Below are 18,833 nucleotides of genomic sequence, written 5' to 3'. Positions count from 1 at the left end.
TTACTAGTATTTCTTTTTACTGTAATCCAGTGGTTCCCAAACTCTGGTCCTCCAGGAATTTTGGACTTCAACTCCCAGCCTAGCCAACAGTCAAGAATTTTGGGAGTTGAAGTCCAGAGCATCTGGAAGAGCAGTGTTTGGGAACCACTGCTGTAATTTGTAAACTGCCTTGACTCTCACTCTTGAAGGAAAGGGAAAGATATAAGTAAAATGACTGACTGACTGACTGACCAAGATATGTATTTAAACTGAAGCTCTGTTACTAATCCAATAGTTATGAACTAGGCAAAGAAACTGTTCCCAGTCCAGCCCCTACATATGACTAATGTGCAAGTATTCAAGGTGATGTTTCCAAATTATTGGGCTTTGCTACAACACCTTTACAAATAATGATAACTACTTGTGATAAGGTCTATTACCCACATTCTTTGAAAATAATGATGATGAAAATGATGGTGATGATCTTCATGTCATTTTGGAGTTATGTAGTAGTAAAATTAAGGACTTCCCCTCTGAGAACTCTTCACAAGTATTTAAAAAGTTGTCATACAACAGACAGTATTGGTGAGGAGCAAGGCATATTACTAATTTCGCAGGAAGGACCTTCTTCTGATAATAGTGTTATGAGCCAAAGCAACAGAAGTTCATTCCATAGGGAAAGGATCTTTTGGTGGCAGGTTGGTAGTTGATTGTGTCATGCTCTACTGTTCCTTAAGCAGAAGAGGAATGCAGATGGCTAGAAGGGAAAGGACCTCAGACTGTCAAGTCTATTTCATTTTTATTTGTTTTTTTTAAAGAAATGAAGGATTTTGATCCAAAGGTAAGTATTCACAATATTTGTAGATTGCGAAATAAGTCACTTCTCAGCCAAGACTGCTCCAGATTTTATTAGGAAGATCAAAAGTGAATACCTCCTTTTGAGTCCAAAATTTTCACTACAGCTTTTGTCCTGGTGCCAAGAACAGCATTCACAGGGGAGATCAGAGCCACTTCAAAGACCTCCTCATCTTCCTCTAATCCATCACAGGTAATTGCTATATTCCACATCTTGGTTGACATTCCTACCAGAAGTAAACATTTTAATTACACTTTAATTGCTTTTTCAATCAACCTAGGTGTCGAAAAATATATTAATTAACATGTCTACATCTACAACAGACTGGCTTGTAGAGCTATTGTACTCCTGCCCACTGATTGGACTCCTGTGGTTTGCCCAAATAACACTAACTAGAGACCAAATTTGTTCTTCAGCAATGATGATTCCATTCACATAGTAACAAAGATCTGTTTTCTATGGCAAAATTTGGGGGGGGGGGGTTTGTCAGGAAATTAATAGCGTGCAATTCAGGGAGAAGGAAAGGTTGGGTCTTTGTGTACATTTTTTAAAATAAATTAACTCTTTATCTTGAAATCTTAATCGCAGTGAATCCACTATTGTTTTATCATTTTGGAATGCTGCCATTTCAGTCGTCTATGACAACTCATTCTGTTTTCAAGGTGCGGACATGTCTGTCAAGCACCTTGATACAAAACCATTGTCTCCAAAATTCAGATAATTTCATAGCATCTCATTGCCTGGGAGATGCTATAATTGTACACACCAGCACTTGAAAAGAGTTCTTGAGGAATAATGAAATACAGAAGAAGGAGACCCGACGCTAAAGTCAAGGCAAATTTGGAGATTTCTGTTTGTGCAAAACATCTTAAAGGAAATCAAATGTCTTGGAAGGTGCTTAATTGTCACTGAGTTGCAGCTAAAAGCACATTTTAGCTTGCTGCTACTGTTGTTTTATATACCTTTACAGCACCACATTTCAATAGCAGAGGGGGTTCACGCACACCCCTCATGGGATTCAGGGGAAGAAGCTATTTCCCATCTATACCCACTCCTAGATGCTCATGCAAAAATTGAACACAATTTTTTAACTTTTTCACCTGGTTGGTACATCAGAGGAATATGAAGCAAAACAAATAAATGTACATAAATGGCAGGGCACAAACATTTCTCAGGGATCACCACACATCTCAATGCAGGAGGCTAAAAGGCTACAGTTATCTCCTGAACAGCATTGGACAAGGCATCCCTTCTTCTGAGACCCTTAAGGCCTGGTTTGCTGCTGAAAACCGCTTCTGCATAGTCAATGCCCGTAAGGCTTATGCAAACACGCAACACATGGATTGGTCTGTACCACATGGAAAGACCTCATGCCAGTGCCAGCACTTCAGAAAGGTGCTAAACTGGCACAGACTTTCTATGTCATAGAGCAGAAGACTCATGTGGTGCATCACTTATCTATGTTACAGCAGCCACATGGACCTCCCAGAAGACAGTTGTTGTTTTCAGAAGCTTTTCTAGGCACCTTTGCAGCCAGTCACAAGAAAGGGAAGATGGATATAGGCATGTCCTTTCACATTAAATATAGATGTCTTTTTTAATGTAAAGTTTTTAGGGTATTGTCTCAGAAGGGTAATTTTTAAGTGAGCTTAATGCACATCATGCATTTATATGTATTATTTATACAAACAATATCATTATATTTCCATTTATTTATTTATAGATACAAATAGATTTATTGATGTATTTATTTGTAATCTGATTATCAACCCTGAGATGTTCCCAAAGCAAAGGCTAAGAAATGAAAACAGTCAATCATAAATGTTAAAATATTAAAGCAGCAGAATAGTAATAAGAGAAAGCTGATGTTAAAATCTCTGTCAGTAAAAACCATAATAAAATGTTAACTCATGTCAACACTCAACAAATAAAAAGGGCTTTACATGACACTGAGGAGGTTCAGTACCAAAAGAACCTCTTGGGACAAGTCACTACCCACCTCATCTTTGATGTCAGCTGGACTTAAACAAGATCCTCTAAAGAAGAATGAATGGATCAGGAAAGCTCATCAGGGAGAATGAGATACTCTGGCCACAGACTGTTTCTTGACTTAAAAACACATTGAATTGAGGAGCTGAAACCAGTGCAGTCAATTCAAAATTGGGAAAGAAAGACTGAAGAGATGGGTCCCAGCCAACATTCTGGCTGCAGTATTTTGAACCATCTGAAGCTTCTCAACAGTTTTCAAAGGCAGGCCAATGTACAATGCTTTGTTCTAATCAATATTATCAGAGTGCAAGTAACTAGGTATCTTTGGCCCCATACAGACAGGCCAAAATAAAGCTGCTTGGGGTCACTTTGGAGGTATGCTGTTTAAATGTTGCATGTGTCCTAAGACTCCAGAAGCTGCGCCAAAGCCACGATCCAGTCCTATTCCAGGTTGCCATCCCAGCCAGTTCTTAAGGATGTCTGCAAGCCTATCAGGAACAGGCAGAAACCACAATCCTTTTTTGTCTATGCTGCCTGCAGTTCAGGGCTTGAGATGGCTACTTTTTCAACAATAGTTACCTGAATCCCTCAACCAGCAAGACAAATCATCAGGCTGGCTAAGGATTATGGGAGCAGTAGTCAGAGAAATGACATTTCCAAGCTAAATTGATATCTCTTTGTTAACTTCTTTCATTTAAAACAAAATGAAATAACAATAACCAAACAAGCTAGAGCATTTCAGCCAGAGCTTACCTGGATCAAACTGAATAAGTTGGGAAGAAGGGACTGTAAAATCCTTTCCTGACAAAGCAGTCATTTCATTCACCTAATATAGAAAGGTTAGAAAATACTGTATGAACTCAGACAGGACTTCTAAATATTTCCATCAGGAGCTAAAGCTTAGCATTGATCAGGTTCAATGCATTTCAGCACATCACCATCTTCAGGAACTAGACACCATTTATTGTGGCAGTTCACTGAAAACACATTATGCCAAACTTGAGTAGAAAATTATTGGTGCCTACTCTGTTCTGTTGATAGCAATGGAATGAGAACACAAAGAAAGACTGAAACAGATAACTCCCAAGATGCTACAGCAACTTTAATTTGCAGGATGCTCCTGCTATACATGCAATTGTGCCATCACAGATGGTATAGGAACCTAAATGTCCAGTTTCCAAATCAAACTCACACACTACTTAATGGAGGACTCTGGAAAGGATTGCATCAGAAGTGTTATGCAAAACCTCTTTTAAAAAAAAAGCTTTCAGACAAATTCTGTTCTTAAAAAAATACAAACTGCAGTTTGCATTACAGTATATTGCTGCAAGTTAAAATTTTGTGTAATATGCCAAAGATTCCCACTGCAGAAATGGGATTGCATAGAGGCAACCACTGACCACATGCTACCGGTTTCCTCACAACTAAGATGAGAAGCCATTTGCTTAATGAAATATTGTATTCTCAATCATCTTGTGGAACTGCAAGACCACACATCAAATGCTTTTTGCATTAGGCATGGATTTCCCAGTATTCCAAGCTCAGATGTCAATTTTTCTATTAAAATACCAGGACGACTATTTATTCACTGCAAAAAAAGTTTGTTAATTTTGAATTTGTGAATTTATATGTACATATAGGTGTGTATTAAGAAATAATTGTGATAATTTCTATAGAGAGATAGTTAACTTGCCACAGTAGGAAAGACTGGGAGCAGGTGACTTGATTCAGGTGGTAATTGTTGATGGGCAAAGATAAAACACTCTCGTCTTATGGTTCCTTTAAACAGGGCAGTCTTTCAAACAGACCATTGTAGACTAGGAGACATGTCGTCCTAATGACTCTATCACCAAAGACTTTCTGCTTCTCTGACAGTCCAGTACATTGTTTTCCCCTTTTCTCCTACAACACCATGGACAGGCAAGCGTTCCCCAGTTTACAATGAGAGCTATACAGAGCTGAAGGGAAAAATGGAGAGGGGGAATAAAACTAGAATGTACTTGACGATGGGGAGGGAGGAGTGGAGTTTTAATAGTAAAAATGATACCGGTGGTAGGGAGGGGTTGAAATATATTTTAAAAGTGCATCTACTATTTCAATTCACTATTTTTATACCAAAGGAGGCAACAACAAAAAAATAGCTGGAAATGTTCCAGTAGGCCTTGGGAACCTTGGACTTCTGCCCATGGAAAAACGTTATCTATGTTCTTTGATCCCTGGAAAGCTCTGGCCCTCAGATGGTCTGAAGGACCCATCAATGTAGTGCATACTTTTTGGCATTTCACTGATGAAAACTGGGACACATAGGGCCAAGCAACACAAAGATGGCAAAAGTTATTAATGAAGATGAGCACATAAGCCAGGAGAGGCTGCAGCAGTTTGCTTTTGTCTGAGCCTATGAGGAAGGGAAAGATTCTGCTGCTTCTCTCCCCACTGCTAAGGCAACTGAGTGCAAACTACTTTTGGTCTTTGAACTCAGTTTGTAGCAATTGAGGGTGAAGGGTGAAACTTGGAGGAAAGAAGATAAACTGGGACATTTTAAAAGCAGCTGGGAAAGTGGATTATTGGGTCTGTCTTTGGCAAATCAGGATAGTTGGAGGGTATGGTAGTGCATCGGATAGCTTCCACTGCTTATTCCATCCCGCCTGATGGTCTCTTTCTAGCCATGCACTTTTGGCAGACCTTAGAGACCAACCTAGCAACTGATGTGGGCAAGATCTCCCCAGCAGGTCACAAAACTAGCCTGCAGTTCTCTAGCCGCTAACCTGGAACAAAGTTTATTTGAACTCAGTGGGTTTTACTACTGACAGTGTGTGTACGTGTGTGTATAGTTAATAAAATGCTGCAAAAACACAGCAAACCACGAAACAGGTCCTGAAACCATGCTCTCTTTTCAACTAATTATTATTCATTTATGATAATATTACCTTAACTGCCACAAAAGCTGAATCAGCAGTGTGCCCTGATCGGCTGATTTTCAAAGGCAGCATCCCCACATTTTCACAGACCTCATAAGTATCCTGTTGCATTTCAATTTTGGACCATTTCAGTTCCAGTCTGTTGGGGGAAGGAGAGAGAAAGAAAACACCATAGTGAGGAAATCTCCATAGGAATCCCAAACAAGATGCCTGGGGCTGAGGATATGAGACAGGTGTAATCTCCTTCCAGTTTGTCCTCAGTATACAGTGTTTCTACCAAAGTGTTGTATTAGGGATTTTCACAGACAGAAAGAGTGAGTCATGCTAGTCTGTTTTACTATAGAAAGATGGAGCTCTGTGGCATCTTAAAGACTGACTAATTGGAGGAAACTGATCTGAAAAGAGCTTAATTTGAGCACAAACTTAATAGAGTTAAGCGCTGAATGTGTCTTCACACATAGGCATTGTCTGAGAGTTGCAATGTGTATTCATGGAAACAAAAGTGTCTGAGCAGGCAAAGAATACAATTCCCACACGACAGAGTAGCCACAGCTGTTCCCATGTTTTAAGGATGTTTAGAGCCCTATGTAGTGCATACACATAAGTGAAAACCAAAACCTCTCCATTTGGTAACTTTCAAAGCTTCTACATAAAAGCATGGGATCAAGCTAGAATAGTGATGATATTGAATCAAAGAATACTAACTGCAGAGGGGTCAGTGATGATGCATCAGTCACCAATTGATTTACATTATTTCTAGGATACTATAAGAGGTGTAATATAAATAGGACAAAATAATTTATTTTTCTTCATCCATCCCTGATTATAATCTAATTTCACAGTGTCTTAAAACACACACATACACACCCAAACAGAAGGTCCTTGGGAGAAGAAAAAAATGATTTTTTTCTCTCTTTTCCAATTTAGAAAATTCTCCTTTAATTTATTTATTTTTATTTTTCTTAGTTGCTTTGCAGAAGAGAGTCAACAGATCTAAATCATGTAGATATTCTAGATATCTGTAGCCTTGCAGAAGAAAGTCAACAGAAATAAATAATGTAGGTATTTTAGATATCTGAATCCTGGTGATGTTTTCGCCAGAATGGAGTAATTTATTCTTTTTTAAAGAAAGCATTTAAAGTGGGTTTAGTGACTATTACTTGGAACCAGGACATTTAAAATAAAACTTCTGGGGATGCTTGCCAGCATCCCGAGTTTTAAAGCAGCTGTATTTGCCACAATAATCTGCTTTAAGGTTACTAATATTTTGTCAGAGTCATCAGACTAAGAATTTGATCATTAAAAGTCATGAAACATCATAAGAAGAAGAGAAATAGTACTTTGGCCAGCTAGGTTACTCAGGCTATTGTAAGGTTTCCATTTGAAAATTTCACTTTTGATATTCTGGATCTGATGTGAAGGCAATACATAGACAAAACGCTAACCTTGCACTAGGAAACCTAGCCAGGGATATAGCTGGGGGAGGTCCCTCAAATAAGAATTCTGTCTCAATGAAATTTTCCTTCATTCCTCAACTTTTTAGCATTGCAACTTAAAACTTCAGTGGAAGTCTGAGAAATACAATTGAGGTATCCAACGAGAAGTAGAGGCAAGGTTACCAAAGGAATACAAACACAGCAAATATAAGGGTTCTAGGTAGGAATGACATTCAATATTTCACTCTCTGCATTGCTAAAATTTTGGGGACTGAAGGAAAAATTTCATTTTCACGAACAAAATTTTGATTTGGGGGGCAGTTCTCTCATTTTATACCACCCCCAATAGCTACACCCCAGGATCCTACCAGCCATGATGCACACTTGATATCTGTCATTAGGGATGATGCCTAATCTACCTAACAATGTCACTTTCTTTTAGCCAAGAAAATAAAAAACAAACAAACCAAGTAAAGCATTTATGTTGATTTGAACTCGCTGGAGTAGGAATGACATAAAAATACTATATAATAAGTGGGGCTAGCTCTAGATATTTTGCAGCATCCCATATTCCAGACAGAAAATCTGACAAATTGACCATGGAACCTTACTTCCATACTGGAAATCAAACAAAGAAGTCTTCCATGGTAGTTGTTGAGGGCAGGGCTGGGCAACTGAGTGGGAAATGGACGCCACTTTCACTACTCTGGTCTTAGGCTGTACTGGCACAGCACACTAGAAATGACATCACATCACTTCCAAATACAGGTTGAGACTTTCTTATCTAGAATTCTGAAATCCAATATATTCCAAAAACCAAAACATTTTTCATGGCTAGCTGAGATAGTGACAGCTTTGCTTTTTGATGGTTCGATGTACATGAGCTTTGTTTCATGTATAAAATTATTTAAAATACTGTATAAAATTACCTTCAGATTATGTGTATAATGTATATATGAAGAAGCATAAATGAATTATGTGTTTCGACATGGAACCCATTTCTAAGCTATCTCATTATGTAGGTATATGCAAATTCAGGTACTGTATACCAAAATTCAAAACAACTCTGGTCCCAAACATTTCAGATAAGGGAGACTCAACTTGTAGCATTTTCAGTTCTTTTTTGGCCAGAAGAAGGGGTTGCAGGTGGGGTTAGGATTAGGAAACCTTCCTTCTGCATCTGCATTTGAACATTGTATGGAATGATTTTGTATGGAAGAATAGAGGTGTAAACGGAGGCAGACTTTCACCACTTCACTTAGGCAGACTGCATTCTGCACATCCCCCCCCAACACCTGACATTTGAGGCAGCTTCACCAAACAAGATTGACCCTGGCTTTCCCACTTAAGATAAAACAAAAACAGTCTTCTGTTTAGCTTCAGCCTACACAATTGTGGATAATAAAAACTGTTTAAAATTTTGGACCTAATAAGAAAATGTTTCTGATCCTTCCAGAAAAGTCTACAAAAGTAAAAAAAAAGCAACCATTTTATTTCATCTCCTTACGCAGCAGCCACAACCAGGGTTTCTTTTTCCCATGCTGCCTCTGGATGGCAGGTGGTTCCTCCTACATTTCTATTCTTTACAGATTTAACTATGGAAAAATCCACATCTGATAGAATCTGTGAAAGTTTTAGCCAGTCCTTTGGGCAAATGTGTTACAGGTCTGTGGTACTACTGTCATGCAAGTTCACAGCATCAACCCACAAAAGCCCCAAAGTGGTGTTTTTGCCTTCCCCCTACTGATCCAGGAAATGGGTACCATTGCCAAAAGTGTCCTAGTGTTAGGTACATACAGTACTACTACTGGCTGAGCTGCTGTAAACATTTTGGCTACCTAAGGGCTATGGCACTCCACTGATTATAAAGCTCTTTGGCTGCATCTTCTGTGGCATAAATGTAAGGCATAAATAACACCTCCATCCCACATTTGGAATGGCTATAACATTTCCAGCCATTCAGTGTAAAATTACTGTGCCTTTTTGAAAAATTAGCTGCTGTTATTTAAGGCTGAAAACAGCAACATCTAGTGCTCAACCATGGAACTGAAGTAACATCCTTCCACAGGTTCCATCCATGTGCTCAAAACCAAAGCAGATAATGAGAGACACAGAGCTTGTAAAGAATGCACTTTAGGACAACTTCCAGGATTTCTTATTGGCTAGGTGATTCTGGCAGCTATAGTCCAAAAACGTTTCCAAGTCCTGAATATATGACTGAGGTCTTAGACCCATTCACTTTATCCCTCTGGTTCAATTTGATTAAAGTTATACTGAAGTGGGACCCTTGCTCAGGACCCTTTTCACAGGGCTCTTTGCTTGGTGGTTGAAGATGTGACATGGAGGATCAACCTAAACCCAGTTTTATTGTACATGCACATAGGTAGAGCTTTATGATAAACAACCACACCTCCATGCAGTGACAAGCATGCATATATAGTTTCAAACACACACTTTGTAGAATCTCCCCTAAACTTCATAAGCCAATCAACTTCGTAATATTCATTACCTATTTGGGAATACAGTTTTAGCATCATATCTAAGCTTCTTCAAGTCACTCTTGTTTTCAGCACACAAACAGCTAACCACAAAGGCTCAACAGAAGCAAGTTTCCTGTTACTGTGGTTTCAGGTTTAACGTGTGACTGGGTTAAACTGTCAACTGCAGTTCTATCAGCACAAGACACTGCAGCACTTACTCTGTTTATTTAATCCTTCTCTCAGCAGCAGCAGTGGTAATAGTATGTGGAGATCTTATAGCATCTTTGAGACTAACTAAAAGAAAGAAGTTGGCAGCATGACCTTTCGTAGACTTAAGTCTATGAAAGGACATGCTGCCAACTTCTATCAGTTAGTCTCAAAGGTACTGCAAGATCTCTCTACATACTGATTCTACAGACTAACATAGCTACCTTTTTGAATTCTACCAGTAGTAGTAAAAGTAGTTTATTATTATTATTATTATAATTACAACTACTACTATTAATTTCCACTTCAGCACCCTATAGATTTATGCCTTCTCATATTATTTCAAATACTAATACGCCAAGAAAGAATAGTGAAAAAAAGAAAAAACCCAGCCACACACATAAACCAGAATTTCCCCCTATTTTTATAATTATTATTAGATGTCTATTTGCTTTTTTTAATACAGGATGTCAAAAATGAAGTATTTAATTTTATTAAATGAGCCTTTCTTCACAAATATTCCCCAAATTTATTTTTGGTTACCACAGCATAGATATATAACACATGGCAATTAGAATAAAATGCCTTTAATCCCATTTTAGGAGAAAGGTGGGATATAAATCCCATAAACAAACAAATGTTAGTGTTGGAAACAGTATTTACTGAACACTGCCCTGTCATTCCAAGAGCTTATAGCAACAACCAGCAGCTTAAAAGGTTTTATTTTGGACTACAGTTTCCAGAATCTCCAGACTCTGGGTTGTAATCAAAAAAGTAACTTTTCCATGCTCTTAAGCAAAAAGAAAAAACATACCTAGAATGATGTTTAGCAGCAATTCCTCTTTCAGGATACAAATGTTAAAAGTATGCCTCTTTTAGTCAACACAGATGCTGCATTTTGAAGAGTGAAAACGGGGACATTGAAACAAACCAGTGATCCACTAACGAAGATGTAACACAACTCAGGATGCATCAAGACCAACAAATACTGTTCCTACACCCACTTAAGTAACTTTGTGCTGTACAGTGGTACCCCGGGATACGAATGCGCTGCCTTACGAAATTTCCGGGTTACGAAAAAAATCCATTTAAAAAAACTGTTCCGGGTTACGAAGGTTATTTCGGGTTACGAAAAATTTTTTTGGTGCTTTTCGGCGCTATTTCGCACGAAATCGCGGCTTTTCCCCATTAGCGCCTATGGCTTTTTCGCCTTACGAAGATTTTCGGGTTACGAAAGCGGCGGCGGAACGAATTAATTTCGTAACCCGGGGTACCCCTGTACTTGGGTTTGCAGTGCTATCCTCTTTGTGACTCCCTAAACATTTACAGATGGCCCTTACTGAATTACCATTAGAAGGAGTAAAAGTCATAATTTAAAGGGATCTTTCCAAATCTCAATTACATTCTTACTGCTTGAAATTCTAAAACATGTGTATAGAAAATTATTCTATATACTTGTTACCAACTCAGATCTAGAGCGACCTCTAGCTGCTAAAAGATGCATCTCAGTGCAACTTTTCAATGCACTACTAAGCAGTGGAATTTGCCTCAATGTCTAATTTAGAGTAAAACTTACTCTCCTTTCACAGGGACGCAATTATTCAGTGCCATTAGCAATATTATTTCCATCATATTGGACAACAGAAAAAGTGCATGTCCTCCAAAGTCTCTGAACCAGAATCACAACACTGCAGAAGAGTCAAATCTTAATAGGAAAAGAGAATAAAAAGGCCAAGTCCTACATAAGACATAAACCACACTGAATTCACTTACTCCCATGTAAATGTTTCTAGGGTCATAGTCTTGGTATGTTTAAATGGATGTACAGTATATACTATGAAAATGAGTTTGATTCATTTGAAGTCACAATCCAGTGCATCTTTATGCAAAGAAGTAGATATTTAATTGTAGGCTATTTTCCAAATGTAAATACATAAAGTGCTACAACTAAAATCTGTCTGGGGGAAAAAATCTTCTGATGCTGAAATCCTCGTTGTTACTCACAATGTTTGCATGATTAGAGAAAGACTGACAATGTATGTTCAAGGGACTCCTTCCCAGACCTGGTGTCTTCTAAATGTGCTGGTCCACTGCTTCTGTCACCCCTCAGCCATCAACATTGGACAAAGGATTCTGGAAGATGTTGCCAACATAACTGGAGGACATTACGCTGGCTCTTCTGAACCTACAGCTTCCTGTCATTGCAGCAAATGTTCCACATATGATCCAAAAATGAAAACATCTTTCAGAGCTGAGCATAGAGATGTTAAATAATTATCTCTTGCTTTTATCCCTCATTCTGAAATAGCAAGATTTTAAGTTTTAGAGAAACTAAATAATTAAAGCCAATAGTTTTTCTTGAACCAAAAGATTTTCTTCTAAAAACAGAGAAACACTGAGGAAATTTCTCTCTTGCTGTAGAGAAAGACGGGTGTGTGTGTGCGTGTGTAGAAATACACTCAGGTCTCTTTCTCTGGCAGGTTGCTCTACAGTAGGGATCTGCAGGGACCTCCAAAGCATTGGGAAATATCTCTGTAGCTATGGCTCACAATACAAAATTTGGCTAGCCATGCTAACTGACATGGGAATTTTGAGAGCAGTAGTCCATAAGAATAATTTTTTCCAAGATTTGGAAAATTACAATGGTATCATGTGTGCAATGGGAGTCACTATGGTGTAGTGGTTTGAAAACTGGACTGATTCTGGAGTCAGTTTGAATGCTCATTTGGTCATAGAAACCCTATTGATTGCCACTGTAGTGATATTGCTTATTGTTATTGTCTGCTTTATATCGCTGGGGGGCTAGGAAGTTATTAGTTTGTTTCTTATTGTATTTTTATTGTTACTTCCATTGTTGTTAGCCGCCCAGATTCCTCGCTGATTGGGCGGGATACAAATTTAACTTGTACGCTGAAAATATCATACATAAAACATAATTAGACCTGGAGGAAGGAGGCATGAAAACTGGAGAAAGGACCATCAACTATTTAAGATATGCAGATAACACCATTGTATTAGTAGAAAATACTGGCACAACTACTGAAGAAAGTTGAGGGAAAAAGTGAAAGGGAGTTGAACATTAAAAAAAAACCAAAAATAATGACCAGAGGTTTAGAAAGAGAGAGAGAGAGACAGACAGACAGAAAGACAGACAGACAGACAATAAAGACACTGAAATAGTTCAAGATTTTCCATATCTTGGCTCAGTCAATGATCAGAATGGAGACTTCAGTCAAGTAATCAGAAGAAAACTAGGATTTCCAAGGGAAGCTATAAAGGAACTAGACAAGATCCTGAAGTGTACAAATATGCATTTAATACTGAATGCTAAAGTTAGGATTGTCCATGTCATTGTATTTTCTATTTTTTTGTATGTTTGTGAAAACTGGAGAGTAAAGAAAACGGACAGGAAGAAAATGGATTCATTTGAAATGCAGTGCTAGAGAAGAGTTTTGCAAATACTGTGGACTGCTAAAAAGACAAATAAGTGGATTCTAGAACAAATCAAGCCTGAACTCTCCCTAGAAGCCAAGATGCCTAAACTGAGACTGTCATACTTTGGACATATCATAAAAAGACACGACTCACTAGAAAAGATAACAATGCTTAGCAAGGTAGAAGGCAGTAGGAAAAGAGGAAGACCTCATTACTGATGGATGGACTTGATCAAGGAAGCCACAGGCAAGCATCTGCAAGACCTGAGCAGGGCTCTTGATGACAGTGATTTGGAGGGCTCTCATTCATAGGGTCACCATAAGGTGAAGTCAGCTTGATGGCACTTAACTACAATAATGTGTGCAAAGGCCTTTGAAAGCTATCAAACATTCATTTGTTTTGAATCAACTCAGCAACTACTGTCCAGAAACACAAGGTTTCTTACTTTTAATGGGGCTACAATTATTTTTCTTTTTAACTGTGATCCATCCATTGCATCATCTCTGCAATGAATGGATCACATTGTGTGCAATGGATCTCCGCTTAAGGAAGAAAGCAAACAGAAGATGAAAACAAGGAATCACAGTGTTTCTTTAAAAGGAAGCTCATATATTACCTCTCAGGGTCAGCAGAGTTTCCTTCAGGATCAGTAACTTGAATCTCCAGGCTATCTGAATTCCTTTCCTCATAAGGGTCAATAACATACAGTATGGTCTTGCTATTTAAATCCTTCTGGCTGAATTGTTCTTGAATAAATCCACCTGAGAAAACATGGGAGACGCAAAAAATATATCCTTTTAAAAAAGTTGTAGTTCTCTATACAGTTTGTAATGATAGCAACATTCTACTGGTTGATCAATAGAGAAACTACTGTAGCAATACAATACAGCTGCACTGTTCCTGAGAAACAAATAAAACTTACTATACTATGCTGATATTGGAGCTTCTGTGTACAGGAGATGACTCTCATCACATGGAGATGACATCCAGCCACAGATGGGAAGAAAAAAAGTGGTCTGCAGCACTGCTTATATCTTCAACTACTTTACCTGCAACCTGTTTAAGCATTACTATTCTCTCCCACAACACCTTAAAAAATTGTGTACAGTTGGAACATTAGACACATACCTGGGACTCCACAATCCACAGAAGCCCCAAAAACCTTCTAAAGGCTGCATCTGCAATGCAGAAATAATCCAGTTTGACCCACTTTAATTGCTACAGCTAAATGCTATGGAATTCTGGGATTCATAGTTTTGTGAGACATTTAGTCTTCTCTATTTGAGTTCTGGTGCCACAACAAACAAAATTCCAGAATTCCATAGCATTGAGCCATGGAAGTTAAAGTGGTGTCAAACTAGATTGTTTCTACAGTGCAGATGCCTGGAGTGACTGAAAAGGTTTCCTGAAATAGAAAGCTGCACTTACAGGCTGCCTTCAAAGGAACTACCTTGCTAGTGGTCTTGTTTGCCAATGATATTTCTAATGGTCTCTCTTGCATGCTGATAAGAGAGAAGTTTGAGAATACTAATGTAGAACCCACCCTTAATGCCTATTAAAGCAAAACAGGTTTATTTGCACAGGAACACCAGAAACCAATGGTCCATCTAATGTTGTGCACATCACAGTTCTTCAAGTCAGTGTCCTTTAGCTGTACTGATTACAGTAACCACCATCCCAGTGGATGTGCTTGCTGGGGTTATAGATTTGTAGCCCAACAATCTGGTGGGCACTAGTTTAGGGGAGAGGCTGGTCTACATAGATTTCAGGTTTCATAGGTGTGCAGCCAAGGATTCCAATTTGGACTTCCTCATGCCTGTCTGATGATGGCAGGGATCAAGCCTGGGAACTTCCATATTGAATGGGAAATGCCAGGGTCTGTATCAGCCCCTCCTCCCTTTTAGAATAGCAACGTAGGCAGGGCAGAAGGAAAAGTGGTTGGGGATAATCTATTTCTAAAAAGTACTTTCTCTGCTCCTCCATCAATCTTTGCATTCTACAATTTCATAGCCCTTCCTCCCTACCCCTCTCTCCCACAAATGGTATACCATCACAGTTTCACATCTGCCACCATGCTATGAATTCTGTAAAAATTAGATTGAATATGCTTGCATATTCACGAGTTAACTGGTAATTTTTGCTATTTATTGACCAACTGTAATAATGTAATATGCCTACTCTGACCTTATGCAACGAAACAGAATTATATAATAATTCAGCCATGAAAGGAACTACAGCAGTATCTGATTCAGACACAGGTTCTACATTTTCCTGCAGAGCTCTAAATATATTTCATTTTGTTTTCTTGACTAGCATTACCCTCTCCTGACAATTTTGTCCAAAGGAATTGTTCATGTTTGGCATACTTAAGTGCACAATTTCTAATTCTTAGTTAAGGTACAAATCCAAATTGTATTGCTGTCCAATATAAGCTACCTTGAAAAGATACCTGTTGTTATATTTTGTAAGTAGCCATACTGAGGTCCTCGCAAAATCCTAAATATGATTTGGCCATCATCTGTGTCACAATCTGTGGCTTTCAGTGACCGGACAGTAATATAAATACCATAGTTGCCATTTTTCAGCAGTTCCACATCTGAAGCACAACGAAGGTGGACAATTTTTGGCGCTGGTTTTGCTGGGCTCTCCACCTGAAACAAATATTAAATATTGATATTACATGTCAAAGTCTAGGGAAAAAACACATAGCTTCATTTCCCACACATTTTAGATGTCTTCCCTATCAGGGTTCCAGAATACTTTGAGGCCTGTATGCACAAGTCACTTCCCAGCAGGGGAGTCTCTAGGAGGGTGTGGGGTGTGTGGTCCACATCTAATGTGTATGCAACTGCAAGTGAGAAAATGATCCATAGGCCTGTTACAGACTGCCAAAATAAAGCTGCTTCGGGTCTCTTTGGAGGTATGCTGTTTAAATGTTGCATGCATCCTAAGAGTCCAGAAGCTGCACCAAAGCTGCACTCCAGTCCTTAGGAATGGAGAGTGGCTTTGGTGCGACCTCCAAACTCTTAGGACCCATGCATCATTTAAACTGCATACCTCCAAAGAGACCTGAAGCAGCTTTATTTTTGCAGTCTGTAGCAGGCCTCAGATTTATTAAGGTCCTTCCATACCACAAATACATATTTGGGTTTGCAAAAAAAGTAGCTTAAGAATTCCTCATTATTTGGGTTAAGGGCAAGTCTTACTTGTTGAGTTCTGGATATATGTCTTTCTTTTTTATATTTTTAATTGTATTTTAACTTATTTGTTTTTATGTTCTGTCTGAAATAAGAGAGCATTTGTATTGTGTATTTTATTACCAGTAACTGCCTTTTTTGGTCAGAATCTTAGGATACAAATTAAAAGGAGAGAAAGGAAGAAATATAAACACTGAAAAGCTAACGGAACACAGGACACACAGAGTTTCCATTAAAAAAATATATATTTAGAACATATGTTTCAACCTTCAGCTCTACTTGCAGCAAAGATAGTTTACAAAAAGGACCAAATAACCCCCCCCCACCAAACTGCTGTATAAAACTTGAAACATCTACATTAGAATTTCCCTTGGAATGGGGGCAGCACCCAAGTAAACAAAACCACAGAACAGATGGTCTGCTGCACTCTGGGAATTTGGCCATGAATCCAAGAATTAATCTCAGAGTAGGCTGAATCTACTCTACGCTGAATCAATTAAAAATTGGAAAGTCAACAGTTATAAAGTTCCACTGATTCAATGAGTATATAGTAGTTGAGACTAACAATTAAATCTAGACCTTTGTAGCCAAGGTACTTGAAACAGCCTTGGGAAACTTTCCAGTACTTGCCAAAAGTACGTATCTGTGCATGCAGATGGAAGCTGAGCATACAACCACACTCATGTGTGTGTACGTATTGCATTTGTGTGTGGAACTTGCCTGAATGATGAATGCCAAGGGTTCTACTTGAACCTTGCTATTTACAATGAAGCCTTGATTCACTCCATCTGTCGCAACAAAGGTAAATTTGTCAATCTGAGAATCCCCGCCTCCATGCCTATAAACAACATTCAGAGTGTCCACATCTTGTTGGCTGAAGCTCTGCTGCCACAGTCCAGAATCTCTTTTGTAGAGCTGACCATATTGTGGGAGCTGAGCTAGGAGAAAGGAAAGGTTTTGTGGAGCTGTGTCTGGATCTGAAAGCTGCAGAACATCTGGAGAAAGGAATGCCATGCCACCTTCCAATAATCTTAACCCCTTGTTCTTGGTCACGGTGGGTAAGGCTTGGTCCACTGTCTCCAATATGATCTCAAACTCTCCATGTTTAGTTCTTAGTCCATTGCTGATGATGAATCTGGCAAAAAGAGGCAAGGCAGTCTTCAGCATGTGTTCTCGTTTCACCATCTACTGAAATGAAATATAAGACACCTTTACTAAAGGGCTTCCCTCTTAGTCACCTTGAAATACATTTTTAGATCCCAGTCTCAGTTGTGTCTACACTACAGTATATAGTTAAAACAGCCTGATCAACTGTCATGGCTCTATCCTGTATGATATTGGAATTTGTGTTTGGCGATCTACTTAGAATTTTGCAATGGAGAACTCAGGTCTGCTCCCCAGAATTATAGCACCTTTATCTAGGCTGTGCTGCATTCCCCAGCTGCACCATCTGCTCCATTTTATCCTAGGTACACTACTGTTTTCCTTTTGAGAGAAGATCAAACTATAAATCCCAGAATTCTGTAGGATGGGGTTGTGACTGTTAAAGTGGTCTCAGATGGTTATAACCATACTACAGGAACATTTTCTGACTTTTCTTATGTGCCAGTCCTAATAGTCTGCGAATGCAGACAGTGTTTGAAAGATTTATGACCAAACCAACTCTAAAATGACTACAAATTATGATGGCGGTTAAAAGGATGTGTACATACTTTTACACCCATTTTTCAGTATTCTGTTTCTTTTCAGTTGCCCAAATGGAAGGAGCATTTATTAAATTATCCATTCATCGCATTTATATATTGCTATGTAAGTATACAGCATCTCTAACCAAACTAAGCATCCTCACAAGTCAGAGTGACTTTTAACAAGGTTTTATGTGGTGATTCCCTGAGGAGCAATTATGAGAGGATAGGTCTTGAGCCAAACCCACTACCATATTCACCACATGCTGCGCAGAGACCCACAAAGGTATATTTGGATGAAAATGCGAAAACTAAGGAAGATTTGTATGAAATAGATGATCCTTGACACATCCTGGCCTTAAGTTAAACCCTCAAAGAATGTTTGGGAACTAACTTGCAGTTAGCAAAGCTGTTTCTAGACTGGCAAAATGTGTTCCATATGTCCAATCTTAATGATCAGAAATTTGCCTTAGGAATTTATTGTTCAGATACATGAGTCATGCTCCTCTTTCTCAACAATAATAACCTTACTGAAGACTGTATTTTGCTTCTACTGTGCACAATTTCAAATGCTCTACTAGAAATGTTAATTTTAAGACTACAGGTGTCAGCCAATCAGTTTCCCAAAGAACCATGCTTTTGTATACTGAC

The 18,833-nt window shown here is 38.6% G+C and overlaps 1 protein-coding gene across 5 annotated transcripts in view; it reads right to left on the bottom strand.

Moving 5' to 3' along the window:
- FREM1 (FRAS1 related extracellular matrix 1) overlaps positions 1-18,833 on the bottom strand; it is a 99,488-nt gene that overhangs the window by 16,089 nt on the left and 64,566 nt on the right. The window contains exons 25-30 of one of the 5 annotated variants that reach the window (XM_042454582.1): positions 17,218-17,632; positions 15,750-15,951; positions 13,917-14,061; positions 5,752-5,881; positions 3,578-3,650; positions 912-1,061 (exon numbers count right to left, since the gene is read on the bottom strand). In XM_042454582.1, the coding sequence (XP_042310516.1) occupies positions 912-1,061; positions 3,578-3,650; positions 5,752-5,881; positions 13,917-14,061; positions 15,750-15,951; positions 17,218-17,632 (1,115 nt within the window). Of the gene's footprint in view, positions 1-911; positions 1,062-3,577; positions 3,651-5,751; positions 5,882-13,916; positions 14,062-15,736; positions 15,952-17,217; positions 17,686-18,833 lie in introns of those variants that run through there. The other 4 variants (XM_042454583.1, XR_006102463.1, XM_042454585.1 and 1 more) reach the window with 4 other exon arrangements.

Source organism: Sceloporus undulatus, chromosome 2 (genome assembly GCF_019175285.1).
Source record: "Sceloporus undulatus isolate JIND9_A2432 ecotype Alabama chromosome 2, SceUnd_v1.1, whole genome shotgun sequence".
In the NCBI taxonomy this organism is placed as follows: domain Eukaryota; kingdom Metazoa; phylum Chordata; class Lepidosauria; order Squamata; family Phrynosomatidae; genus Sceloporus; species Sceloporus undulatus.
Note: the sequence above shows the minus strand (reverse complement) of the source record. Positions and strands in the feature narration are given on the sequence as shown.